General features: G+C 47.9%; 1 protein-coding gene across 1 annotated transcript; it reads left to right on the top strand.

Moving 5' to 3' along the window:
- LOC144123738 (uncharacterized) lies at positions 1 to 24,742 on the top strand. The gene is made up of 5 exons (XM_077656506.1): positions 1 to 81; positions 10,801 to 10,930; positions 18,095 to 18,190; positions 24,524 to 24,637; positions 24,738 to 24,742. The coding sequence occupies exons 1-5, from the start codon at positions 1 to 3 to the stop codon at positions 24,740 to 24,742; spliced, it is 426 nt and encodes a 141-aa protein (XP_077512632.1).
- Positions 24,743 to 27,729: the final 2,987 nt, after the last annotated feature.

The following is a 27,729-nucleotide window of genomic DNA, read 5'->3' as shown; positions in this document are numbered from 1 at the left end:
ATGGTCTGTTCGTTCTCTACGGCGGGCACCAACTTGCCTGAGCTGAAACCCTACTTGTCGGAGCATCAAGACTCCTTTAAGGTAACCCTTAGGCGTCCATGGCCAAACGCAACACACATTAAACATCTGAGAGCCCATATGAAGTCTCGTAGCGTGGGTAGCCTTGAAGGGCCTTGAAGATATTACCCTTGGTTATGTATTCACTCACCCAGAAAAACTATCACTTTATCTTGTAAAAATTGGCTTTGAGGAAAGGGAAATGGCGCAGCATCTGTCTCACATATCGGCGTACACCTAAACCGCGCCGTAAGGAAGGGATAAAAAAGAGGAAGTGAGTGAAGAAAGGAAGAAAGAGGTGCCGTTGTGGAGGGCTCCGGAATAATTTCGACCACCTGCGGATCTTTAACGTGCACTGATATTGCACAGCACACGGGCGCCTTTTTGCGTTTCGCCTCCATCGAAACGCGGCCGCCGCGCTCGGGTTCGAACCCGGGTACTCCGGCTCAGTAGCCTAGCGCCCTAACCATTTAGCCACTGCGGCGGGTCACTTCATTCTGGATCATGTGCTCTTGTGCAAGAAAACAGTCTACTGCCTGTTTTATAGCAACGGAAAGGCGCACCTTTGGTGGTGACCGGTGGAAAAAGAACTTGGATAGTATAGACTGGAAAGGAAAATTATTACTCCTGTAATACAGTGATTGAGAATATCTTCTGTTGTCCGAGGTAAACGGTCCCTGCTACTCGTTACTGAGCTGGGTTACTGTTACAATGTAGAGTCAGTACTCTTTTGTCGTATATAACACCTTATTTTGTGTCTAACATACACGCAAAGCCCTCAAAAATGATACTGCAATTCATTATTGCGTCACCCAGCCACCTCTAAAGAAAAAAAAATCGCCTTTGCTTGCCCCTATGGCTTTCCTATGACGTCACCTCTAAGACTTTACCCTGGTTTTCCGAAGAAATGCTGAAGGCACACAGCAGCATCTGCATATCAGTATTATCATAACTGCAATTATTGCGAGAGTACTTGTACATTTTCTTTTATTCTAAGCATGGCTGATATTTGTGCACAGCAGTTTTAAGTTATTTATTTTTATTTATTGATACTGTCAGCCGTAGGCCGTTACAGGGTGAAAACAGATACATATGTAAGTTATGTCACACAGCCACAAGTATGAACAGTGCACAATTCAAAATAGTCAAATTGAAAACGACAGTCATCGCAACACAGCTGTCCTGCACTGCAGATACAGACCTAAAGCACAAACGCTAGCGGGTAAATATTTTAGCTTACAACCATAAAATAGCAGTAGGGAAACAAAACGTATGAAAAGAAAAACAAAATTACAAGGATGTCTATTCAGGTAAGTGACGGTACAAGCAATTTTCAAATTGGGGGAGATTGTCTATTTGCAGAAAGGTCTGAGGCAGGGAATTCCACTCTGTTATTGTTCTCGGGAAAAAGGAGTATTTAAAACAGTTAATACGGGCCATCATGGGTGTAATCTGGTAACTGTGGGAGCTTCTTACAGGGCGACACGAACGCTGTTGCAAATAGCAGCTTGTGTTTAAGTTGAAGTGATTATTGCGCAAAAGATAAAGAAATTTTAGCCGGGCGATCTTCCTTCGTTTCGACAGTGAAGGAAGTTGTAATTCTTGCAGCATGTCAGTCACGGAATCAGTATATCTATATTTTGACAGAATGAACATGGCGGCCCTTCTTTGAACTTTTTCAATCTTATACGTTTGATTTGACTGATACGGATCCCATATGACGCTTGCATATTCCAGTGTCGGACGTACCAGCGCGAGATAGGCAGTTAGTTTTGCTTTTGTGGATGCAAGTTTCAGTTTTCTTCTAAGGTACCACAACTTAGTTTCAGCTTTTGAACATAAGTTGTCAATATGTAAATTCCAACTTAGATTAGATGATATAGTGACACCTAAATACTTAAAGGAGTTGACACATGTTATATTCCGCCCATCTATTTCATAACCAAATGAAAAAATATTTTTGGTTTTGTTTGTCAGTGTAATATATGATGTTTTCGTATAATTAATTTTCATTCTAGAAGCTGCGCACCATTGATTAATGGAGTTCAACGCCAAATTTATTGTGAGCTGGTCTTCTGGCTTTGATATGATTGAGTATATTAAACAGTCATCCGCAAATAGCCGGACTGTTATTTGAGGAGGAAGTGAGACTGCGATGTTGTTAACATAGCATAAAAATAATATGGGCCCCAGCACAGACCCCTGAGGGACACCTGAGGGTACACCCAGGACGTCAGATTTCGCACCGTCTACCTCCACATACTGGGTTCTATTAGTAAGGTAAGCTTTAATCCAGTACACAATATCTGTGTTTATGCCTAAGTCAATGAGCCTGTTAAGAAGTTCATCATGGGGTACACGGTCGAATGCTTTAGACATGTCTAGGCAAACTGCATCCACTTGGTCTCTGTTGTTTAAGGCTTTTGAAAAATCATGCAGTGTTTCAACAAGTTGGGTAACAGTAGAGAGCTTCCGCCTGAAACCATGTTGATTGGGATTTAGTTTGTTCGTGTCCTCAAGATATTTGGATAAGCAGTTTGCCACGACGTGCTCAAGCATCTTGCAACAGGAGCAGGTGATAGAAATAGGTCTGTAATTGTCGGGAACGTGCTTGCTTCCAGATTTGTGTACTGGAACTATCCTAGCCTGCAGCCAGTCATTTGGCAAGGAATGTTGCTTCAGTGATGCATTGAATATGATAATTAAATATTTTGCGATCCATTCCGCGTATCTTCTTAGGAACTCATTAGGAATAGAATCAGGACCGGAAGACTTTTTTGTATCTAAATTAAGGAGGAGGGAAAATATTCCTTCATGGGACAATGTAATAGCGGGTGTGTCAGACGGTTTGGAGCATGATCCGCTTATTGAATTCTGGGGCATAGAGTTAGAAGGGCTAAATACAGAATGAAAATAGGCATTACATCTGTTAGCGATTTCTGATTTATCAGTAACAACACAACCATCCACTGTAAGAAACTCCATTTTTTCCCTCGAGGGTGAAAGGTGACGCCAAAAACGCTGTGGGGAGGTTTTCATAAATTGGGTGAGCTTTTCGGAAAAATACCTATCTTTTGCTGTCAATAACTTCTCTTTAAGTATCGAAGATAGGCGCGAAATTTCATTTTGATTCCTTACTCTGTTGCGTTTTCTCCGCTTTATCCTTCGCTTTAGCTGGATTATCTCACGATTTATCCAAGGGTTACGTTTCTTTATCGTTTTTTGACGTTGCGGAACAAACTTTTGCAGGCAGTACCTGATTATATTTTTAAACCTCTCCCACAAAGTGTTGACGTCATCCTCCCCGTGGTAAGAATCCAAGGTCATTTCCAAGTAGTCTATGATGCTGACATCATCAGCATTCGAAAAATCGTTAACAGAAATAGTTAGCCTTTTCGTTTTTTCCGGTGGTCTAAGCCGTTTGAAAGAAACTAAAACAAGGTTATGGTCAGAAAGCCCTTCCTTAACGGACACATCATATTCAGTTATTTTGCTGTTTACAAAAACCAAGTCCAGTATTGATTCCGTACTTGCTCCAATCCTTGTTGTGCGTTTGACAATTTGCGTGAGATCATTATTAAAAGCAATGTCTAACATGACCTCACAGTGTTTAGCATCAGTTGTGCCTGCATCAAGTGACTCCCAAGATATACTAGGCAAATTGAAATCACCGGCAATGATCACACTTGCGTTTCTAGGTACATTATTTGAAACGTATTCTTGTAACGATTCAAGAAATGTAATAGGGGCACTGGGGGGTCGATATACTGCGGCAATAACACAAGAAGAAACACCAACTTTTATCCGGCACCAGATGCTCTCCGTGTTAGGGCAATCCTTCATAAGAACAAATTCGATTCCTTCTTTAAAAATAAGCGCCACACCACCACCGCGCGTGTCACGATCCTTACGTATCATTCGATACGTAGGTGGTACTATCTCACTATCAGTTATTTCAGGACGCAACCATGTTTCTGTTACTGCAATGACATCTGGCTGGTAAAGCATGATAATGTGTTCTAGCTCAGTAGTTTTATTCAGGAGACTGCGTGCATTCAAATTTATCAATGTAAAATTTCTTTCTTTTGTCCCAAACTGTCATTCGTTTTTATTAACAGTAGCAAGCGTGCGTTCTACCCTCACGCGGCAGTGGTTGTCATCATCCCAGACAAATTCCTCTTTATCAATAAAAAGCCTGTCATGCTCGAGCCGAATCTTTGCGCCATTGTCCTTCTCATGCTGTGCACTTGCCCACAGTTTCTTACGCTTATGTAAAGTCGCCTGGGAATAATCATGTGATAAAGAAGTATTGCTGCCCTTTAGTTTCTTGCAGTTCCTAAATAAATTCATTTTTTCATTGTAGTCGAAGAAACGAACGATCACTGGGCGCACCTTGTCCACACCCCTCTTTCCGAGCCTGTGTATCCGTTCTACCGTGTTAACTCTGACACCAAGGCGTTCGTGGAACACATCGTCCAATACTTTCTTCTTAAGTTCGACGCTAGTTTCACTATCAGTTTCCGATATTCCGAATACGAGAAGATTATTTCGTCGGCCTCGGTCTTCCATCTCGACTATTTTCTGTTGCTGTGAACGGATAGTTACTCCCAGGTCATGCACCAATGCTTCTAGTTTTTCTTCTTTTTTGCGCATATTCAATAAATTGCTCTCAATTTCTAGCATCTTCTCATTCACTTTATCAAATTGCTGGGAAAGCAAACTCTGGTTTTCTTTAACTTGCCTCATATCCTCAATGAGCGCTTTCTGTCCTTTCAAGAGCTCACTGAACATTTTTTCGACAGTATCAGGCCCAGGATTTTGCTCAACATCACCAGCAAGTATCAACAACAATGAGATACATTCCAGTACAAGATCAACACACACTGTGGGGCACGGCAGAACAATAATGAACCTATCATCACTTCTAAAACATTTTTGTTGTTTACTAACCTGTAAGAACAGGACAAAAGGTTCAGCTGGCTTCATTCTGAAGGCCTCGCCGTGCCCACACGAATGCTCGATGAAGACTGAGCTTAAATAGCCAGTGCGGTCCGTTATCATCGACGAAGTTGTAGTCCCAGGGAGCGCATGCGCCAGTCCGTTCCATGCGGTAGCTTTCCACGCAGGCAGCCGCAAAAGATGACCATCGTAGCTGTCGGCAACATAGCACGTACTTGAGGCGTGATCCGATGTTGAAGCATGGCACAGGAAGGCCTGTAAGAACAGGACAAAAGGTTCAGCTGGCTTCATTCTGAAGGCCTCGCCGTGCCCACACGAATGCTCGATGAAGACTGAGCTTAAATAGCCAGTGCGGTCCGTTATCATCGACGAAGTTGTAGTCCCAGGGAGCGCATGCGCCAGTCCGTTCCATGCGGTAGCTTTCCACGCAGGCAGCCGCAAAAGATGACCATCGTAGCTGTCGGCAACATAGCACGTACTTGAGGCGTGATCCGATGTTGAAGCATGGCACAGGAAGGCCTGTAAGAACAGGACAAAAGGTTCAGCTGGCTTCATTCTGAAGGCCTCGCCGTGCCCACACGAATGCTCGATGAAGACTGAGCTTAAATAGCCAGTGCGGTCCGTTATCATCGACGAAGTTGTAGTCCCAGGGAGCGCATGCGCCAGTCCGTTCCATGCGGTAGCTTTCCACGCAGGCAGCCGCAAAAGATGACCATCGTAGCTGTCGGCAACATAGCACGTACTTGAGGCGTGATCCGATGTTGAAGCATGGCACAGGAAGGCCTGTAAGAACAGGACAAAAGGTTCAGCTGGCTTCATTCTGAAGGCCTCGCCGTGCCCACACGAATGCTCGATGAAGACTGAGCTTAAATAGCCAGTGCGGTCCGTTATCATCGACGAAGTTGTAGTCCCAGGGAGCGCATGCGCCAGTCCGTTCCATGCGGTAGCTTTCCACGCAGGCAGCCGCAAAAGATGACCATCGTAGCTGTCGGCAACATAGCACGTACTTGAGGCGTGATCCGATGTTGAAGCATGGCACAGGAAGGCCTGTAAGAACAGGACAAAAGGTTCAGCTGGCTTCATTCTGAAGGCCTCGCCGTGCCCACACGAATGCTCGATGAAGACTGAGCTTAAATAGCCAGTGCGGTCCGTTATCATCGACGAAGTTGTAGTCCCAGGGAGCGCATGCGCCAGTCCGTTCCATGCGGTAGCTTTCCACGCAGGCAGCCGCAAAAGATGACCATCGTAGCTGTCGGCAACATAGCACGTACTTGAGGCGTGATCCGATGTTGAAGCATGGCACAGGAAGGCCTGTAAGAACAGGACAAAAGGTTCAGCTGGCTTCATTCTGAAGGCCTCGCCGTGCCCACACGAATGCTCGATGAAGACTGAGCTTAAATAGCCAGTGCGGTCCGTTATCATCGACGAAGTTGTAGTCCCAGGGAGCGCATGCGCCAGTCCGTTCCATGCGGTAGCTTTCCACGCAGGCAGCCGCAAAAGATGACCATCGTAGCTGTCGGCAACATAGCACGTACTTGAGGCGTGATCCGATGTTGAAGCATGGCACAGGAAGGCCTGTAAGAACAGGACAAAAGGTTCAGCTGGCTTCATTCTGAAGGCCTCGCCGTGCCCACACGAATGCTCGATGAAGACTGAGCTTAAATAGCCAGTGCGGTCCGTTATCATCGACGAAGTTGTAGTCCCAGGGAGCGCATGCGCCAGTCCGTTCCATGCGGTAGCTTTCCACGCAGGCAGCCGCAAAAGATGACCATCGTAGCTGTCGGCAACATAGCACGTACTTGAGGCGTGATCCGATGTTGAAGCATGGCACAGGAAGGCCTGTAAGAACAGGACAAAAGGTTCAGCTGGCTTCATTCTGAAGGCCTCGCCGTGCCCACTTTCTGTGCTTTCTGTATAGCCATAATAGAGCGGAAGACAAAGTGACTTGTTTTTCATATTCTGTAAATATTGTAAACAATGTATAAAGCCCTTTCCCGTCCTTTATCGCTATCGCTTCCCTTTGAACTTCCCCGTCTGCCGGCAGGGAGAGGTTAGGATTTAGAGGATGGAGGATTTCCGCTGGCCGCAGCTTGGGCGCTTCACATATTAAATAGGAATTGCCGGGGCTCACAACACCTTCCTTCCATCTTGTATTTTTTGTAATAATGAACCACTATTGCTGCAGTCCTTAAACGATGTTAATGGCTGTGCTTTGCGAGGAAAAAATAATTACTAATGAAAGCCTAATTGCAAGCCCACGACCACATGTACAGTAACAGTTTCATAAGCATTTACTGTTAATGAGAATAAAGTCTTCAAATTAATATTGTTTAGTCGCCACATAGTAGGTGCCATCTGCTAGACTCGCATTTTTAGCTCGTCATTTTTGGACTACGCCGATAATCTACAAATATAAATCAAGATGTGTGTTCACAGGCCGCTGCAGTCTTACTGTGAAACTTGTAGGGATTCAGTTTTTCTCGGAAACCATTGCAGCAATTGAGAAACAACTCAGCACAGTCTATTCATACATACGTATTGAACAACGATGCGTTTGAGCAGATTTGGCGCAGTATGTCACAATAACTTCATTGCAGAGTCAGACTGTGTGGACAACTGTTCTTGCATTTTGAAGAATTAAGACGCCCCACGCTTCCTGGATAGCCTGAGCGGCCAGAATGCGCATATACAGTTCACCGTAGAACTCGAGAAAGACAGCTTGCTACCTTTCTTAAATGTGACAGTTTACCGGGACGAGTATGCTCTCTCCTTCTCAGTATGCAGGAATCGCGCACACACAAGTGGTTATCTTAAGTTTTCATCTTGCCAGCCAGTCTGCCACAAGTCGTCTGTAGCACTGTCGTCCATGATAACGCGCGTCGCACGCGTCTGTTCAGATGGCGATGCATTGAAAAGCGTGTTAAGAATGATCCACTCTGAGCTAACCTGTAGCGGGTACCCTAGGCGTTTTATCTGCAAAACTGAGACGCGCATATTGCATTTAAAGCGGAAAGCAGGGCTAGTTGGTGCCCTTTAGATTCAGGGCACACGTTAACCAGCGCTAAAGACAAGGACAGAAGAGGGACGGACACCACGAACGCTACTGCAGCCAAGAATACAGAACAGCAATACATCCCATGCCCGTGCAACCATCGCCTACGTCCAGGGAATCAGGAAAACACTATCACGCGTATTTTCGAAACACGATAGGCGCATTGCCCACATACCGACCAGCATGCTCCGGAAGCAGCTTGCCGGAAGCTGGAAGACAGATTGCCTATGGACTCGTTGCCAGGTGTTGTGTACAAGATACTATGCGCTGATTGGCACCGATCATACATTGGTTAAACAGGAAAGTTTTCAAGACAGCTCAAGGAGCACACGCGTTCTGTCAGAAACAATAGTCACACGACGAACACCCTTGCCGAGCATGCACATGAACTTACTCTCTAGATTGACTGGGACAACGCCGCTATTGTAGCCAAGGAAAAGAACGTTTCATCCCGGCGGCTGCGAAAATCATTAATCATTCATTCGGCGCCAGCTACGATGAACCGACAAAAGGGACTATGCCGGCCGTCTAGGCGCCCTCGTTGCATCACGTAGAGCATTTATTTATGTATTACAGAGACCTGCAGCGCCCGAAGGCATTATTGAAGGGGGAGAAACACAATAACTTCTGCTCGTTTGGCCGAAAGTGCACATAACAAAAGTACAGTGACACAAATAAAATTTGGCGGTGGTTTAGCTCTGGTTAAACCTGGAGTGACGCGATAGCTACAGCTGGCCGAGTGGAACTTGCTCACGTGACCGACCACGTGACGAACCAAGTGATCAGCCACATCGCCGCGCCGCCGGCAGCTGCTCCGCAAAACCTGACTAACCACGTGACAGCGTGGCGGCGGCGCCACAGGAAGGCAGCGCCGCCACGCTGAAGACTCGAAGTGCTACTGTAATGTAGTTATTGCTGCAATGGATAAGGAAAAACATGCACTGAAGGAGGACAACCGCGCTCCATAAATACAATGCACTAATTAAATGCAAAGACGCGCAAGAGAACTGCGCGCCATGTCACACATCTGATAAGAATGCGCCGAATTGACTTTCCATGCAACACTCAGTGACGCCGGCTGGCAGCCTGTTCCACTCATTATATATCTGTCCGACATTTAATCTCTTGGATCTTCCACTGATGATCAAGTCGTTTAGAAAAAAAGTGAGGTTGAAGCACGTACCGGTATTTGTTAACTGGCTCAGCTGGCTACATAAATGACGATTCCTTATCCAACCCAGTAAACAAGGAATCCGTATGCGGTTCTGAAACGTCTGTGCTTCTTCAGACTTGGTCAGTGATGGTGATTCACTTCATCCCATGCTTGACCAGACGATCTTTCGTCGAAACCTTGACTGTGGAGTCAGACTAAGACAATAGGACGTAGATCGCCTGCTCACCCAGGGCTTTCCTGCTTGCCCATCTCCGCCAAGTGTAGGCAAGCGCTCCAGGTTGTGTGCGGAAAGTAAGAAAAATAAGTTTGGTTTTGGTCTACGGGTGTTTAAAAACATCCCAAAGGGAATAAGGCCATGAGGGACGCCGTAGTGAAGGGCTCCAGAAATTTCGACCACCTGGGGTTCTTTAACGTGCACTGACATCGCACAGTACACGAGCATAAGAAAAATAGGTTATGCGCTTCGCTGATGCCGAACTTCTGGAAGTAACCTGTTCCTTTTGCTGTACTCGCTGTACACATTAGGAAGTCGCAACAGCCATTCTGGTCCGGATTAAATGCACGATGCAGGCGTAGCGCCGCTCCGTGTGCGTATTGGTTGCGAGTACGCGCACTAGCATCATGCTCAAGCCCTGCACCAAACCGGGGTGGAACATCGGTATTCCACAGTAACCAGCAAATATTTTCAACTGTCTCGTAATCCAATAAATACACGGAACTAAACGCGGCCAGAAAACCTTCTTCGTAGAAATGCCCAATACACGCTGGTCGGCATCAAAACTAAAGCAACTGTTTTCAAGCATTTTACTCGCTTAAAGTCTAAACACGACTGCCAGTGAGGGCTTGCGTCCTACAAACTCTTTGCGAGAATGTCCCGCTACAAACCCTCTTTTCGCAAACCACAGCCGTTTCGGGTTAAAAGACAAGAGCGGGTATTTGGCCCTACTAAAAACATGATATATGTACTGATGCATGCAATCCATAAATGTCGCAATGCAACTCCCAAACACTGTACGAGAATCGTGCGAGGTGGTAGCATTATAACACCTGTAGCTTGGCTTTTAATCATTCCCAGCACTCTGGCAGTCGCTTTGAGGCAATGCATGAAGGTCAGTTTAAGTGATTTTAATGTAGAGCTGCGGCACCTCTTATTGCCTTGCTTCTTTTTCTTTTTTCATATACTAGCTATAGTTTAATGAGAGACTTTATGCACCTTAAACGATGTGACTGATACGAATACCCATGGCCTGTAATAATGTGAATAATGGGGTCCAGAGCAGCGACGGCGTGGGAGTGAACGCTCCCCAGAATGCGTAATACCTCTGGTCACGAGTATAGTGGCTGAACTTTGGAAAAGCTCCCTGGCGGTTAGTAACACACGGTCACCATTGACATCTGTTCACCTCATCACACGGTGGCTGAACTTGAGAAAAGCTCAGTGCTGGTGAGTAACACACGGTCACCATTGACATTTGTTCTCCTCATCACACGCGGAATCTTTTCTTTTCTTCTCTCCTTATTGTTTTTTTTCAACAAACCGCACACTTTTCTGCCCCAGGCGCTATCCCAACCACGTAACTTCGTGATGCTGCAACGCTCGTTCGAGCATGACCCTGGGTTCCTTTTGGACGGAGACTGCATCTACGGCCGCATGTTCGAGTTTTACCCCGAAGAGAAATGCGTCATGGGCATCATTCTGCACTAGAGCTCTTATTCTAACACAATGTAAGTGCCCGAATTGTATTCGAAAAGAGAGGAAGGCATGTATCAGGTCTTAGAAACAAGTGTACGCTTAATAGTCAAAGTTTAGTTCGTGAAAGAGTCTTCATATTTAAGGGCAGTGTCATGAAATCAACACAACACACTTCGTGAACAGGCATGTATTGCTTATTTTGTATTCCGTCTCCTGTCGAAATGTGACTGACTGTGGCGGGGCGAGGTCGTTGTGGTTAAATGGACTAAATGGACAAACAGCAGATGCCGAACCACACTGCAGAGAAAGCATTTTTTGTATTGTATTTCTTGTATTGTGATTTTGTCTCGTTGAAGTCAATTACTGCGGCCAGGATGCATACCATGCTGCCACTGTGTTCGAAGCGCGCTTGGAGCCTGATCATCTAAAAAGGGAAGAAAATTGTCTGTAGGAACGTTTTACAGTTAGTAAATACCCCTGTAAAAGATGGTTACATTCTCTATTGCACTCAGCGATCACGACCGAGTATGTCGCTCACAAGGAATTGACTGTGGCCTAACGGGATGCTTCTTAATATTGTTACGTACTCAGCAGGCACTGAGTGAGTCTGGGGTGTTTATTTAAGAGATTTAGCGACGGGGCGCAGAGCTCAAACCGATCAGACCGACCAGCTTCCTTTTCCTCTACGCTTCTGATCTCCTCTCCTTCGTCGTCTACGCAAAACACGTTACACTTCCCCCTCCGCAGACGAAGCCTCCCACGGCGAGCTAAGCAGTGTCCCGAGGGCTGAAGCGTTTGAGCCGAGCAATATGCACCACATGGGTCTTTCGTGAGCATCGGCCGCTGTCAGTAAGGCGTGAGACGACGTAGTACAAATAACTGATGCGCTCAAGCACAACAAAAGGGCCAGTGTAGTGGGACAGGAGCTTCTGACACAAACCGCGCTTCCGGAGCGGCGTCCACAACCACACTCGATCGCCAGGGTTATAGGAGATGATTTTCGATGAAACAACCGGCACAAATCCGGCAGACATCGCCGGCACAACTGTGTCCTCTGACACAGAGAACGCTCCGAAATCAAGAGAGGAGCTTTCCACAAGAGCCGACATCAGAGTTCCGTCCAATGAAATCCCTCCAGTACGACAGTCTGATGTGGCACCGCACTGCTGCAAAAAGTCAATTCCAAGTATAACGTCATGTGTGGAACGTGACAGCACAGCAAATTCAGTCCTGAACACTTGACCACCGATAATAACGTTCGCAGAACAGACACCAAGGGGAACTAATGCTTCACCCCCAACACCCCGAAACACCACAGCCTGATCCCAACCAAACATTACTTTTCGACCCAAACTATTCTTGAAGTTCAAACTCATTATAGATACTGTCGCACCGGTATCTACTAACGCCATAGTTCAAATTCCGTCGATAAGCACTTCAGATTTGTTCTTTAACATAAACACGGGAAGAGGGATTGATGATATCGACTCGCCGGCGGCCTCACCTCCATCGGCCGCGCCGTCTAGTTTCCCGGAGGAGGCGAGCGGCGTCGAGGAGATGGTGAGCGTCGCTGACGTGAAGGTGGTGGTGTCAGGCTGCGGTCGGAGGCAGGCGAGGTGTTTCGCAGCAATGCCGCACGGTAGCTACCCCAAGAGGACGTTGGCGTTGGGCGCTGAACGTCCGCATCGGGGTTGAGGGAAGTGTTCGGCCACAGGCGATGGTCTGGTTGCAGCGGGCCTCGTCGGCGGCAGTATCGGGATATATGTCCGGTCATGCCACAGCGGTAACACACAGGCGGCGGTCGCCAGCGATCAACGTATGATGCTTGCCAAGCGTGGTCAGAACGTTGGTTGTAATCATCTCGAGGCTGTTGTCGCGCCAAGTCCCAAGTGTAGGCACGCCGTCTTCCCACAGACTGGTAGGCAGAATGCACCTCGCGGGGTCTCCGATCTGCGAAGTTCTGCGGAACGCCAGCTGGAACCCAAGAAGTAGATGGTGTTGCGGGCTCTGCCTGCAATGCGCAACCATCTTGCTGGGCGTCATCCCGGCGCACAGGATCTTGATACCGGAGGAGTTCCTCGCGCACAATTTGGCGAATCATGTCAGCCATTGACACTGGAGCAGCGACGTCAACGCTGGCGATGGAGGTGGCATTCGCCAGGCGCCCAAATTTCGGCACAATACGACGAAGCTTCAAAGCCTCGAATGCTCTGCAATGCTTGATGACGTCGGCCGTCGACTTCAAGCTGTCTTTGCTAATAAGGAAGTTGTATACATCTTCAGCAATCCCTTTAAGTAAATGTCCGACCTTATCTTCTTCAGACATCCGCGGGTTCACTAGCCTGCACAACTTTACGATTTCTTCAATGTACATGGTGCAAGTCTCACCAGGTAATTGGGCCCGTTGAAGCAACGTCTGTTCGGCGCGTTCCTTTGTGGCAGAGCCGTCACCAAAACATTTCTTTACCTCTTCTATAAAACGTTCCCACGTGGTAAAAGAGTCTTCATGGTTATCAAACCAAATCAGCGCTGTCGCTTCCAGAAAGAATACGACGTTGGCTAGCCTCACTCTGGCATCCCAGCCGTTATAGCGACTTACCCGCTCGTAATTTGTCAACCACTCGTCAACGTCTTCATCGGACCTTCCAGCAAAGGTGCGCGGTTCGCGGTGATGCTGCCAGTGGCCCGCCGCGGGTGCTGCTTGCTCGGCGCCGCCGTCCTGAGGCATATCCAGTGGAAGTGGTGGCAATCCGACAACTCTGCGGCTGCGTCGAGGAACAGGGGAATCCGTGGTGATACCCAGCAAAGTCCACCACAACTGTTACGTACTCAGCAGGCACTGAGTGAGTCTGGGGTGTTTATTTAAGAGATTTAGTGACGGGGCGCAGAGCTCAAACCGATCAGACCGACCAGCTTCCTTTTCCTCTACGCTTCTGATCTCTCCTTCGTCGTCTACGCAAAGCACGTTACAATATATTTTCTATACCCAGACTGTAGGCTGATTTCTGTCCCAATGTAAACTACTTAAGTAGACCACTACAAGCTTGCCCTCGATCGGGAACTGTCTTTTCGTGATATTGCATGTGTATGTGAGCTCCAGAACATGTTTTCGGCTGATTCCACTTGTTTCAGGAATAATAAAATAGAAAATGTGCTTTTAAAGAGGTCCGTGAGAAGTTTCATTGCGAATGATTTATTATGACTGCTGCTTAGAAATTTAATAGAAAGTGTTCTTCTCTTTCAGAAGCGGTATGCCATGAGCTAGTTGGCTCTACTGCTTATATACCGTATTACTTTCCGTATTCATTTTTAAATTTGGGCGAGCAAATATTTTTCTCAGAAATCTGAAGAATGCTTCGGCACCATAAAAATAGAGCATCGTGAACTTCTGTGAGATGTTAGAAAATACGTGGTTTCGTCAATGAATCTTCATAACACGGCTCGGAAAACATACTCTTTCAATAGTGTTTTATGATAATCATAATGAAGCCCTGATATATATGGAAGTTTTTGTCGGAGAAACCAAGCGTTATTTATACCTCTGCCTCACTGTTGGTTTAATGTAAACCGTATAGTTCAGAGAAGCGAAAATCCAGGCGACGCGTTTTGTAACCATTAGTGATTCGTAATTTCACGGCTCTTCATCATTTCACGGATATCACAGCTGATAATAAGTAAGCCATGTCGTTCACCTGCTCTGGTAGCCATTTAAGAGCTGGCCAGCTGTGGACAATAGTGGTGCGAAACTATCGACAAATTGGTTAACGATAGTTTCGACAGTCTTCTATGGATAGTACAAAAAGCCTATCGATAGTACAATCGATAATATTAGATATTTCGCTAACGTTTGCTATTGAAAATTCTATCGATAGGTTTGCAATTGTGGACAAGCTTTATTATCAAAGGCGTTTTGATTGACACTATCAGAACCACTTAGTTGAAGCAATTTCACAACAGTTTTTTGGCGAAGGAAATAAATTATTTGTCGCCGCTGTGAAAGTCTGAGCTGTGGCCATCACTGCATACATATTGACTAACCAGTGTTGAACAAACACACAGCACAAAGCTTCGCGGCAGTACCATATCATCGAATTTAGCTGTTGATGCTTTTATTTTCAGATCTCAAAATGCGATGAAATTCGTTTCAGAGCTGTTGTACACATGTAACAGCTTTCTTCCCGTCATCACGTGATAGCCAGGCATTTTAGTGGCGAAACACAAGCATGTCAACTTTCTGGCCTGTCAATCTCTTTCTCGTGTTTCAAACTATCGGCCCAGCAGCTGGGAACACGTGTTCTCGTTGTACTGAGGTTGTTGGTACGCACAAGCACTTCATAGCCGCTTCAGAGAGTGCAGTTGTAGAAATTTGGCCTGGCTTCCAGAATTCTAAAGGGTGGCTGTTCGTTGCTCGTGGTTGCCACTCCCGGCACTGGCGAACCATTAGATCAGCGCTAGCGGTTCTGGCTCAGTGCTGCAGTTACCTACATATTCTGCATCCTGACGTTGAGCTTTCCGTACAGGCATGCCTGGCCCCACCACCAGCTTCTACGGCTTTGCAAGTCGCAGTTAAATTTCCAAGAGCACGACTGCCGACACACATAACTGCTGAAGTAATAATTTTTGCTGTTTTCGGGTCAGATGCAGGCAGCCTAACGGTGCGTCTGCAGACGGTTGGAAGCCTTATGGAAGGCGACGGACGCTCTTAACAGCACAAATGGAGTCTTACATTATATTCTGAATACTTCATCCAGTGACCTTACGGAGGGTATTTCTGCAGCGCTTGGTGACGCGTGGACTGCGAGAACAGAGAGCCCTATCATATAGTTACCAACACTTGCGTGCCTCGTGCTCGCAACACGCGGAGAAGCGTCGCCTGTTTACAGTACTATGGATAGTTTTTTCCCCCCTGGATAGTGGCATAGAGGCTAAGATATCGATTGTATCGATAGTAGTATGAATAGTTTTACATCACCAACAGGGACACAAAGACTACAAATGCGGGCTTTTAAACCCCGAGAAGAGCGAGTTTTTTGCACATTCGTGCCATAACAGGCAACGTGGAAAACCGCTGGATACGCACAGCCCACAACGTTGCATTTGTAATAAGGAGACATGCGGCTGTATTCCGAGTGTCGTTTATGCCTGCACCCTACGATAACGACGATGTTTCTTTGCAGAGTCAACAGGACAGTGTACACAACCGTGGAAACCACCGAAGGATACTCGTTGGGCAACGCTTACACCTCACCCCGATGAGCAGTAAGTCAGGCAAGTAAAATCGGGAGAAAGGCGGCACATGGACTAATTCCTTCGCACGTGGCAGAGATAGTCGCTTTGTGTGGACAGGTTTTTTTCGGGTATTGCACTTAGCGCACCTTCATTTACAGCACTCGCTGCGGTTTCCCGATTAGCTCTCGTTTACAACCATTCTAGTCGCTCATTCACTGCACAGACGGCGCTCTGGCTTCACCGCGTAACAGAGGAAAAGGGAAATTGCAGTCATGCATCAGAGCCGAATCAATGGGTAACTCTTGCATGGCGCGGGCGTAGTTGCCGTATGCATTTCTTGCACATTTTGCATCGATAAACGCGGGGCTAATGAGATTTCTTAACGCAACTTTTTAATCATGGTTGCCCTTTCCAAACCCCAAACCCACATAATTCCAACTATTTTATGGATAACCTCCTCGGTATCCCGCGAATAGCGATTGGTGACTGCGGTGCTGCCACGCTGCGGTCTGGGTCACTAACGGGAGAGACCTGGCGACGAATCGATTGGTGCTTGCAACTAAAAAGTATTTAGGGACTTGAGTTCCTTCATGCCTCGCCCTTAGCCGCCGCGGTGGCTGAGTGGTTACGGCGCTCGGCTGCCGGCCCGAAAGACGCGGGTTAGATCCCGGCCGCGGCGGTCGAATTTCGATGGAGGCGAAATTCTAGAGGCCCGTGTGCTGTGCGATGTCAGTGCACGTAAAATAACACCAGGTGGTCGAAATTTCCGGAGTCCTTCACTACGGCGTCCCTCATAGCCTTAGTCTCTTTGGGACGTTAAACCCCCATAAACCAAACCATGCCTCGCCCATTCTTTCTGTCGCTTCCCTCTTTCTTTCACCCTCCCTGTGCTCTACCTGTTGCTTTTATTTCCGTTGGCTGTAGCTAAGGTGCTTCCAATTACGATGGCAGATGCCACGGCCAGCAAAGATCTTTGCTTTCCTTTTGTATTTTATTTTGAAACAAAGCACTAAAAATAGCTGCATGAGTGCGGCGCGGCTCGACGAGGAGGTGGCCACTTGGTGTTGTCGAAACGCAGCTTTCGGCGCAACAGCTGACAACAGGATGGCTGTCGTCGCTCGGGCTATCAGAATTCATTTCTTCAGTTCCCATACCTCACACAACCGCAGACAAGATGCGTTTAGCGTATGATGCAAAACAAGATATAATCAGGACCGGCGCTCTTCCAAATGATTTCGATCGCTTTGAGGTAGGTTCGCCGAAAACACGTGTTCTATGGAAGGACTCAAAATTGTCAAAGCTATCATGTAAAAAAAGATCGAAAATAAGCTGACATGCACAGGACAGCCGAGGTAAAAGCTTCATGAAACAATATGAAACAACTGTAGCAGCGTTTTAAGTTGCTACTTTAAGGTTACCTCCAATGAGCGCATTCACCGAAATGCAAGCCCCAATGTCAATTGGAATTTCACAAATGTAAATGTCTTGAGATTCTATTAGTAACCCGTATTAAAAAGGGTCTATAGACTTTCTACAGACTTCTTATAGATTCTAGTGGCTTCCTATAGATATTCACTTGGCCTATTCATAGTCTAAAGACAGTCTAAAGACAAGTCTTAAAAACGTGCTATACGTGTATGACCATAAATCTATAGTGTCTCTGTAGACCGTCTGTAGGATTTTTATTGCCTATAGAGTAGTATTTGATTTGTCTATAGAATGTATGTCAATTTTGAAAAGAAAAGTTTATAGACAGTCCATAGACTGTCTCAAAAATTTTGTAAAAGAGGGGCGATTATCAAAAGCCCTTTCTGCAGTACACGCCGCCTAATTTGAATCTGAGTTGTGGTTAAAATTAATTTTATTACTCGAGACGTCAATGGCGAGACGGCGGGGTTAAAACTACAGTTTTATGAAATTTGATTAACGCGTTCTATTGCAGCCAAGATCCTGTCACTGCAGTACATCTTCCTCGCATCAGAATACGAGAACTGCGATTTACTGCGTGTTCCGCATCGTGACAATGGTAAGAACACAGTATAGCTTCATCAGACTTGCTACTCTTGGCAAGTATCAATAATGGGGCTCATTTTACGTCGAGCAGTTTTGTTAAAAGTTGAAATGCTGTGATGGTGATTAGGCACCATGCCCTGGTAGTGCCATTAGTTGAAGATTGATTTTAATTCTAACGAACGATAATGCTTAACATATGAGTACTGTAAGTTGCAGTAGTTGGCAACTTCACTACTTATCTGGAGGGAAGGGCGCAAAAAGCTGTTGTGTGCTGAATGTCCAGATGGCGTGCGTTTTATTCTGTGCTCTTTCTAGTTTGCACTGGTTCCATCATTGCTGCTTGTAGGGACTATTTTACTGACCTTTCTTGGGATTTCAGCATTTGCTAGCGCGACGAAATGCAGTAGGAACGAATCATGACCAGATTCTGGATGCGCGTTCCTATTGGCGATTTTCACGGCCACTAGGGGGCGCCTTAGTTTACCCAGTATGGCGGCTATACGGAGCATAGAGGTGTGCGCCGTGTCGGTTTCGAACGGCGGCGGCGTGGCGGTCGTTTCTAGTCGGCGGCGGCGGCGGCGTCGGCGGCGCGGCGCTTGGTATTCATCGGCGGCGGCGCAAGGCCATTTTTCGACGGCGGCGCCGGCGGCGTAGAAAGCTAAACCACAAATTTAAAAAGGACCCATCAGGCTTCCCTCTAGTGCCAAACAAAATCCTGCTCCAGGATACTGATCCCTCAATTTTGTCCGAATTTAGGGCCAGAGCGAGCGTCCGCGTCCCATCTGAGATCGCCAATGACAGACTGCCATGTTGTACGATAAGCGGGGTTGTGTCAAAGCCTACAAAAGTTTGATAAGAAACTCAATTCCTTATCAATGAAAGCTCTGATCTCCTTATACCACCCGAATATCGAAAGTCTGCTTAAATTTTTGGCCCACGCTCATATTAATCCACAGGTTCTTCTCAAAGAAGCTTGAACGCTCGAGACTGAGAATCAACGGTCCCAGTTGAAGTCTCAAATATGCGACTGCGCATCACAATCCTTACTCATTCCCGTACTGGCAAAAGGCTTCTCTTAAACTCCTTGAGTCAGTGCTGCGCCTTGTCACCATAACCTGTACACAAAGCTGCTACAGCTATTCTCCACAAAATTCTGCAGCCTCAGTTGATTCGGTTTATCTCCGAACAACACAATCGGCTAGCTAATCACGCGCCGCTAAACACAAGTACTCCAATGCGCACAAATACATGTACTTTCATTGCCTCTGCAATGCATTAGCTACACTGTCGCTAATGTAGCAACAAACCTTTGGTATCTCAACCATGTTCTACACGCCCGAATCTACTGAACACCCGAAAGTAAACATGTGCCAAAATTCAGAGACAAAAAGAGTCTGTCGCGAACAGTTCCAGTTAAGTAATCAACGTCTCATCTACACGACTCTAGCTTCATTCCTGTGAGCGCCCTTGTCATTTGGTAGCAGGGCAACTTGACACCCTTCATTGCTAAGTCAATGGCACAAGAACCTTTATCGAAGTTATACAACCATGTACGATCAACTCTGAATCGTTAGCCTAAAACAAAGTAGCCTTTCCTTCCTCGACTTCACAAACACAAAAAGAGAGGAATACAGCTACTTCGAATGGCTACGCGGGGTGAAAGCTGACTCACCACCCCTGTGTTTAAAGGATTAGCCTTTCAGACGCGGCCGCGCTTTGACTGATTGCCCTGCTGTCAAGGCTTGACTGAAGAAAGCCATTCCTGACCGCTACGGTCGTCTCCGCTCCACGTCGACGCGCTCAGGAAGCCTTGATAGGACATGCAAAGTCGAGACTGGGTAACTGCTGCGCGAGAAGCTGCTCTTTGTTCTCGCCGCAAGCAAGCCCGGCTACCCTTCCGCCCTGTGCGCTTCCTGGAAAACAGTGCCGAAAGTGAAGGACTCATCCTTCTTCTCAACTGCGCGCACTGAACACTCCTGCATGCGTGGTCTGTGTTGCTGAGCCCCTGTGCTCGCATGCGCCGAGTGCCGTACAACCTAGCACCTTCTGATCTTTCGGGTAACTTTCCTTTTTTTCTTACCGCCTTTCTGTCAGATCGGGGTAATCTGGGTCTTCCCGCAGGCCGATGCCCTTAGCAAAACCTCGCCCCTATTTGGCTTGCAAGATATAGTCTTCCCCTTCTGTTACTGCGCTCAGGTTGAGAGCAATCCGCGCATTTTGCCTGAGCAGTAACCTTGGCCGCAAATTTACGAGGTTCAATGCGGGAAGGTTTTGCTTTCCCTTCTACCGCATTTTTATCTGTGCTAACGTTAGCACTTGTCTGCGCACCTGAATTTAGGGGTTATGGCCCTTTTTTTTCCGCCTAGACTGTTGCGTGTGCGTCTCCTGATCACAACAAGCTTCCTCTAGTTTTTCAGTCGCAGCTCGGAAACCTTCATCTAATTCAAAGCTGGCCTCCTTGCCTTCGCAGCAGTGTGTCAGCTCCACACAGCTGACAGACGGACCTTCAGCTGCCCCCAGTTCGCTTCCCTAAAGGTTGTCCTCCGCCGCCTGCATATCGCTCTGTGTGCTTTCCCCAGAAGCGCACTGCTCATTCAGAATCGGGCTCTCGTTTTCTGTCCCAATGTTGCTTTCAATACTGCGCTTCCGCACAGCTACAGCTCCGCAGTCTTCATGCGCCAGCTTCGCTGTCGTAGCCACAACTCTGGTGTGTTCACTGACACCGCAGTGACGCCTTAACTCGCAGTTGTCACGATTAAGAATGCTTTTAGGGCTCCCCTCTGTTTCGTGATTGAAACATCTACCGTTGGGGAAATGGTCCCTTTTCCACCCGTGCCGGTTAGTCGCCTTTACAGGCCCCTTTCTAGCGTCGTCGCGCTTAACCAACTCGGCGACGGTTTCTGTTTTCACTGCAGAGCCTGTCTTCTGAGCTATTTTTTTTAAACAGTCCGCGCCGGTTAGACACCGTTTCATGAACCTTAATCGCAAGTTTCTAATTATCTAACTGGGCGAAGGCCTGCTTGGCTACTGTGGGGACTCTCTCTTGGCTCTGCTTTATACGACTCCATCCGTGCTCTTTCCTGACGTTTTCTGAGCGAGCTGTCGCGGAGACGCACCTAACTCTGTGACAGTATCTCTGGCCACTTTCTTTTGGCCGCGCTTTGTCGTGTACCCGCCATGGCGGTTGTGCGCCATTGTGTTACGGCGTCCCGTCTGTCCAACTCGGCGATAGGCTGGATAGTTGAGGGCTCTTTCTGGACAGAGATAGCCTCGCTCTTCGCTACTTCATCCCCATTAAACACGTTGAGCATTGCTAGCCGCCTTTCTCAGCCTCTAGGTTACGCTCTTCTAGCTCCGCTGCTAGTTTCTTCATAGTCTCTTCATGAGCTCTTTTACGCTCCTGTAGCTCTGCCTTTGTCGAAGTTCCGCCTCCTTCATTCTGGACTACGCCTGGTCGAATCTCAAGTGCAAGCTCAAATCGCTTTAGCTCCTTTTCTTCTCTTTTTGCTTCGCACTTAGAGCGTTCCTTCTCTTCTTCCCACTCCAGATCAGCTTCCCCCATAATTATCTTCACGTGCTTTGTTCTCCTGGCCGGCTTTCTCTTTAGCCTTCCGTACCAAGTTCCACGTATCCACAAGCTGGTCGTTATTCTCGGCGTATTTGAAAATGGTCTTACATAGTTCATTTTTTGTTATTTTGCTCTGTAATTCTACTGAAAGTTCCTCGCATATAAACAGCAAGTCCGACTTCGACAATTTCATCAGGTCCACGGTCGATGCTTTTAAATATTGGCTTTGCTCCCTCATGGTGATTCTGAGCAACTACCCCTGTGCTGCAGACAAACACTCGATCAACCAGCAGTTCAAATTGTTAACCCAGAATTTGAAGCCTGGAGGATCCAAAGCAAAAATCAAACACTCACCCGCAAATGCAGCAATATGTCACCCGGTCCATAACACCGCTCCCAACCAATTGTTGAGGCATGGGGGTGCAAGCCTATGACAGGCCACCAGTGTTGGGTATTGCACTCTAATCCAACCACTGCCACCAGTTGTTGAGGTTGGGGCTCCAAGCCCATCGCAGGCCGCCAGTGTTGAGGATTGCGCTTCACCGCCACCGGTGCCACCAGAGTTGGAGACGGAGGGGCCCTTGAGTATGAGGATTCGTTCAGAACCGCAGGTCCCGTCTTCGATTTACGTTGTCGGACTCCGTTAAGGAGGAAAACTGTACAGCGACAGTGGGCCGGATGAAATTGTCGAAGTCGGACTTGCTGTTTATATACGTGAGCGTCTACTCCTGGCTGCAACACTCCGCCGTTTAGATTCTCGGCCCCTTACTGAAGCCAAGATTCTGGGTCCTTGGAGTAAGCCTTCATCGCAGAGGACAGCTTTGAAGGCACTCCTCAAGTGCTTAAAGGACTCAGGACTGAGTGCAAGGTTGTGAACTATGAGTGTGTGCCCTGTGTACCCTGCAAGTAATGGCCAACAGACATGTGGAAAAGTGATCATATCGCTTTGTTCTCTCCCCTTTCTATCTCTCCCTCCGTTCCCTTTCCCACGTGTAGGGTAGCATACCGGGCGCTGCCTAGTTAACCTCCCTGCCTTTCTGTCTGTCTCTCTCTGTCTCTCTACAAGCATGAGAATCAAATGTGTGGATCTCTCCGAATGAAGGATATTAAGAGAGGATCCTTTTCACTGCCCTCGCTGTCGAGGTTTACAACGTTCTTCGTCCCTAAACTACCTAGGTTGAGGAAACCTTCGCCGGGGTGGGAGTGGCCTGAAACCTTCATTCACGCGCACAAACTCACACCACCGCACATGGGGACACGCCCCCGTCACATGTCGAGCCTGGGAGAGAGGAGGATGCCATCGGGTTCACGTCGACTGCGAAAGGTGATGTTATATGGCCAGTCGTAGGTTCCCACGCGCTGCTGACACCTGTTCTTCATTAGCGCCAGGCTAGATCGCAAGGTCCGGTCGAGAAGCCGAAAGAGGTCGTTCTTCCTTTGAGATGCTTGCAAAGGTTGCGGACGATAACCGCTAGCCCGCCGCTGTACTCAGCACGCCGTCTTCCACCGGAAACGAGGCCCCTTTTTTGCCCCAACATAGTCACGACAATTGGGGAAGATAACTGCCGCTCTCTCGCTTCGGCGCCGTCTTTCAGGCCTCCGCTCTCTCGGGTCCCATAATTCAACCGGGCGACGCTTGCTAAGTGTTATCAGCTGACACCTGGGTCCATTCCGCGTGGTCCTTGGCGGCAAGCGTAGGAGTGATCCCCCCCCCCCCCCCCCCCCCCCCCCGAAGCCACTCCGAAACACCTAGGGAGTCACCCTGAATGAGCATAAGCATTTTCTGCCAGAAGGCTAGACTTACTGTCACCGTTGCCAATCCAGATGGTCTGTCGCCATTCGTAACACTGTGTTCGGGGGCGACGCTGCCACGCGCACGGCACCACCTTTGAGGCCTGAAGGCATTTGGGAATTCACCAGGGTGAAAAAATTGTTCCATGGTTGCGTGAGGCGGATAATCGTAAAAAATTGGTGGTGGTTTAGCTCTGGTTAAACCTGGAGTGACGCGATAGCTACAGCTGGCCGAGTGGAACTTGGTCACGTAACCAACCACATGACGAACCACGTGATCAGCCACGACGCCGCGCCGCCGGCAGCTGCTCCGCACCATATGACAGCGTGGCGGCGCAGCCACAGGGTGGCGCGCCACGCTGAAGGCTTTAAATGCTACCGTAATGTAGCTATCGCTACAAAAGTCGTTTACTAGAAAATATGAAAGAGAGATCGCAAAGGGGAGTTTAGAAGCGAAACTACAAGAGAATCGTAAGATTTATAAAGCTTCTCACTAAGGGCCAAATTTCAAAACACTCTTTAGCTTATACAGTTTCGTTACCTCTCATGAGGAGCCCCACATGCTTCCTTTACTTTAGGAAGCGTTCAAGGGAGCCATCTAATTTTTGGGGACATATGTGCATGTGATATGTGTTAGGGTTGGGATTCGCTGCACCATGGACATTTGTCTTAGTATAGTGGTGCGTGTAGGCAATGTAAGGGTGCAGGTGTTTTCCTGAAGACGCCCTAGGAGGCTTGAGTCTTCAGAGGAGGGGGAGGTATGAAGGAGACCATTTTAACAATAACTATGTTCTTACTTGAAATCTAGACAGCAATTAATGCCAACCTATGTCAGTGTTGTTACTTAAGATATTATCATCATCGTCAGCCTGACTACGCCCACTGCAGGACAAAGACCTCTCCCATATATAGATATGAACTTCTTATATGAATAAACCAAATTACTACTTAAGATATACCTTCATAATCTGTTTTTACTAAATGCAGGTTGCGAAATGTGGGTCCTCCTTGACAAGATTGACGAAGTGAACAGTGTGTGCTTTTTCATCTACGACCTGCTGCGTGGAGCCAAGAAGTTCGTCACTTACGATCAAGAAAAGTGTAGGAACAAAACAATCACTTATTAATAAAAAGACCGAGTAGGGCATACATGCACCCAAATGTTTCCTTTGAGACTTGTGTGCCTCTGCCTTGAATACAGTGTGAATGTGCATATATGCAAATGTCGCACACATCCGCTGACATTGCTTACCTTTCAATCCACGCAGGCAGTTACAGTCGGGACACAAGTATCTGGATTGCGCGTGCGGTAAACGAATTAGATAGGTCTGCTATTAGTCGCCGGCTGGTGGGTGAAAAAACAGGATTTTGTCTTCCGCCTCTACAAATGTGGTCTCCAGTCGGAGGCTAATGGTAGACCTATCGGTTTCGTTTGCGGTGCATGTGATCCCGAGACTTTTGTCCCCGAGTGTATGTATTGTACCCTTAAAGATACGTGACTTTCACTTACCCTCGGGGCAGGAGACTGATTATGTTCATTCTCGACGTACTTACTACTTTAAATAATTTTTACATCTCCCAGCCACAGTCAGCCTTTGAGGCATGCTTTGGAGGACGGCTCTAGATTGATTTCGCACACCTTGAGCTGCTTGGAAAGTGCGAAAATCTCACCACTAATTAGATTTTGTACGCGGCCTCAGTCAGAATGTGGGCGGCTCAGCCGCATTTTCCTGGAGCCGTAACACCTGATCTAGAAACCAGTCCGCCGGTTCGCCGATGGGACTTTGGGCCTCGTAAGCATCAGGAGAGGACATATATCGCTTGAACAACCAGAGCAGGTCGCTAATTTTGAGCCGTGGCTTGGCGGTTCCTGCATGGGGAAGAGATCGCTCGTTAGGGTGTCCTATTATCGCGCTGTGCACGCTGGTTACAAAATTATCTTGCTAAATGTGAGTGTCAAGATAATGGAGCACGCACGCTCGCACTGCTGCCACTTGCGATAGTTTTCCTGTACCTGCAAGAGCTAACCTGGGTACCTTGGGGAGGAAAAATCTCCACGGCGACTAAGCGACTAAGCGAAACAGACAACGCTGTTATATGAGCCAGTGATATAACAGCGTTGTCTACTTCGGCTACAGCAGCCACATAAAGCCTGGACTAGATGTATGCGAAAACTCACGCGAACGCGAAGGCGATGGCGGCAAGCGACGAGCGACGAGGGACGCCGTCGCGCGAAGCAAAATGCATGTGTCGCTTGCCGTGTCGCTCGGATCTGCACCCACAGAATATTTCGCTCGTCGCCCGGAAGTCCCCCACGTGACTGGCCAATTAGAGCCGCACAAAGCCGTTTCCGGTTTGCCCACGGATTTCTCACGGGCACATCTCACGAAAGTCTTGGTCATCGCCACCGTCGAGAAAATATTTGGTTTTGTAGCTGAGAGGCAGACCCGCATGATTTAAATAATGAAAACAATCCACTTGGCTGCGGAGGGCTAACAGCATTTGGAGCGGGCTACGCGAGCGGGCGTACTGCAGGGAGAGATGCGTGTCGAGCCGCGGGTACCGGCGCTCGATCCACCGTGCCGCTGCGCTCCATCTGTGCAGAAACACTCGCGGCGCGCATTCTCACTGGTAAATTATAGTTTGCTCACTTACAATCAGATTGAGGTGACAGTTTACGGGAGTGTTTTTACTAAGCCGGAGTGCACAGGCACCGAACGAAAGCACACCTCCCCCGTGAGCCCGTGATGTGACTTCGTCTCCGCAAGCACGCCGTTGGTTATCTGCACTGCCGCTACACCGCTGCCGTAGAGGAAATATTCCATTGGCCCTGACTATGAGGCACACTCACAAAATTTTAAGAGAGAGAGAACAGGTTACGGGCGTGTTTCTAAGCTTGAGTGCGCAAAGCACGGAGTCCGCTGCGCACGTCGCGGGTTCGCGTCGCCTGCCGCCTTCGCTTGCATGGAGGTTGCCACAAGCGACGGAGCGAGCGTCGCCGTGCCGCCTTGTCGCGTCGCTCGCTCTCTCGCGCACATGGAGCTCAGGCTTAACGCGATCGTTGGCATACACGTCACCTAAGAATTTAGATTGTTTTTCGTGCGTCACGGCGACTTTAATTGCGTATACGTTATGCAAAGGTGTCATGTCGGCAGTAAATTTGAGGGAGTGAGGGTGAAAGCGAGCGGTGAAATTTGGGCTAGAGGGTCGCGATGAGGTCGAATGTGTGTAACTAGTTTTGGAACAGCGATGCTGGCAGGCGCTAACTTGCCGCATCGCGTTCGATGGTCTACTGTTCAGTACGAAGTCTCAGTGGCAGAGCAGAATATTCAGTTGCGTGTTATAAATTTCGTTTACTTGCATAACGGCGCTTTTGGGATGCTCACTCCGCTTTAGAAAACTGGTTGAAAATGTGCAAAAATCAAAATTTTGCGTTAGGCCGACACCACGATAGCGCGAATGTGGCGGCAGCAGACAAGATAAAGTTGCGATCCGTTTGTAAGCACGAGTAGCTCTTTGTACACACTGCAACTCCTTCCTAACAGATGTAATTAGGGAGAAAAAAGGCACAATCAAACCTTCGAGAAAGAGCAACCACAACGCCCTCGCATTAAACGAATTACGCCACCTCAGTACGCTGGCAGACGCGTCCCTGCATATCGAGTCAGAAGCCGTATGTACACCTTCGAAACAACCACAGCTGGGCTCCCTATCGCCCGTGGTTTACCAAGGCGTAACCATAGTCGGATAAAACTCAAGGACGAATCAGCTTTTTGTCGTCAATGGACCTCCTTCCAACCAACACCGTAGGCCGGGTCTCATCACCCTTCTAGCGTGACACTGCGGGGAGTGGAAGATGAAAGGGGATAGTCATCTCCTTCCATGGTCGGGGTAGTCCCCGCCCTGCACTGTTACGCTAACAGGATCATGAGAACCGGCCTATGCTATTGGCTGGAAGGGGGTCCTTTGACGGGGAAAAGCCGGTTTGTTCTTGTATTGTATCCGACTAGAATTGTATCCGACCAGGTCATGCGCCTTCACTGCAGTGTGGTTCGACACAACCTTAGTCACTGCGAGTACTAGCAAATGCGCATCTGCTCTTTGTCCATTTAGCCACAATGGCCTCACCTCGCCAAGGTCAGTCACGTGTCGAATGGAGGCGGGGCATTGGCCGATAGAGAGAGCGCTCTCTA

This window comes from Amblyomma americanum, chromosome 3, assembly GCF_052857255.1.
Source record: "Amblyomma americanum isolate KBUSLIRL-KWMA chromosome 3, ASM5285725v1, whole genome shotgun sequence".
NCBI lineage: Eukaryota > Metazoa > Arthropoda > Arachnida > Ixodida > Ixodidae > Amblyomma > Amblyomma americanum.
The sequence above is the reverse complement of the archived record's forward strand: the minus strand, read 5'-3'. Positions and strand labels throughout refer to the sequence as shown.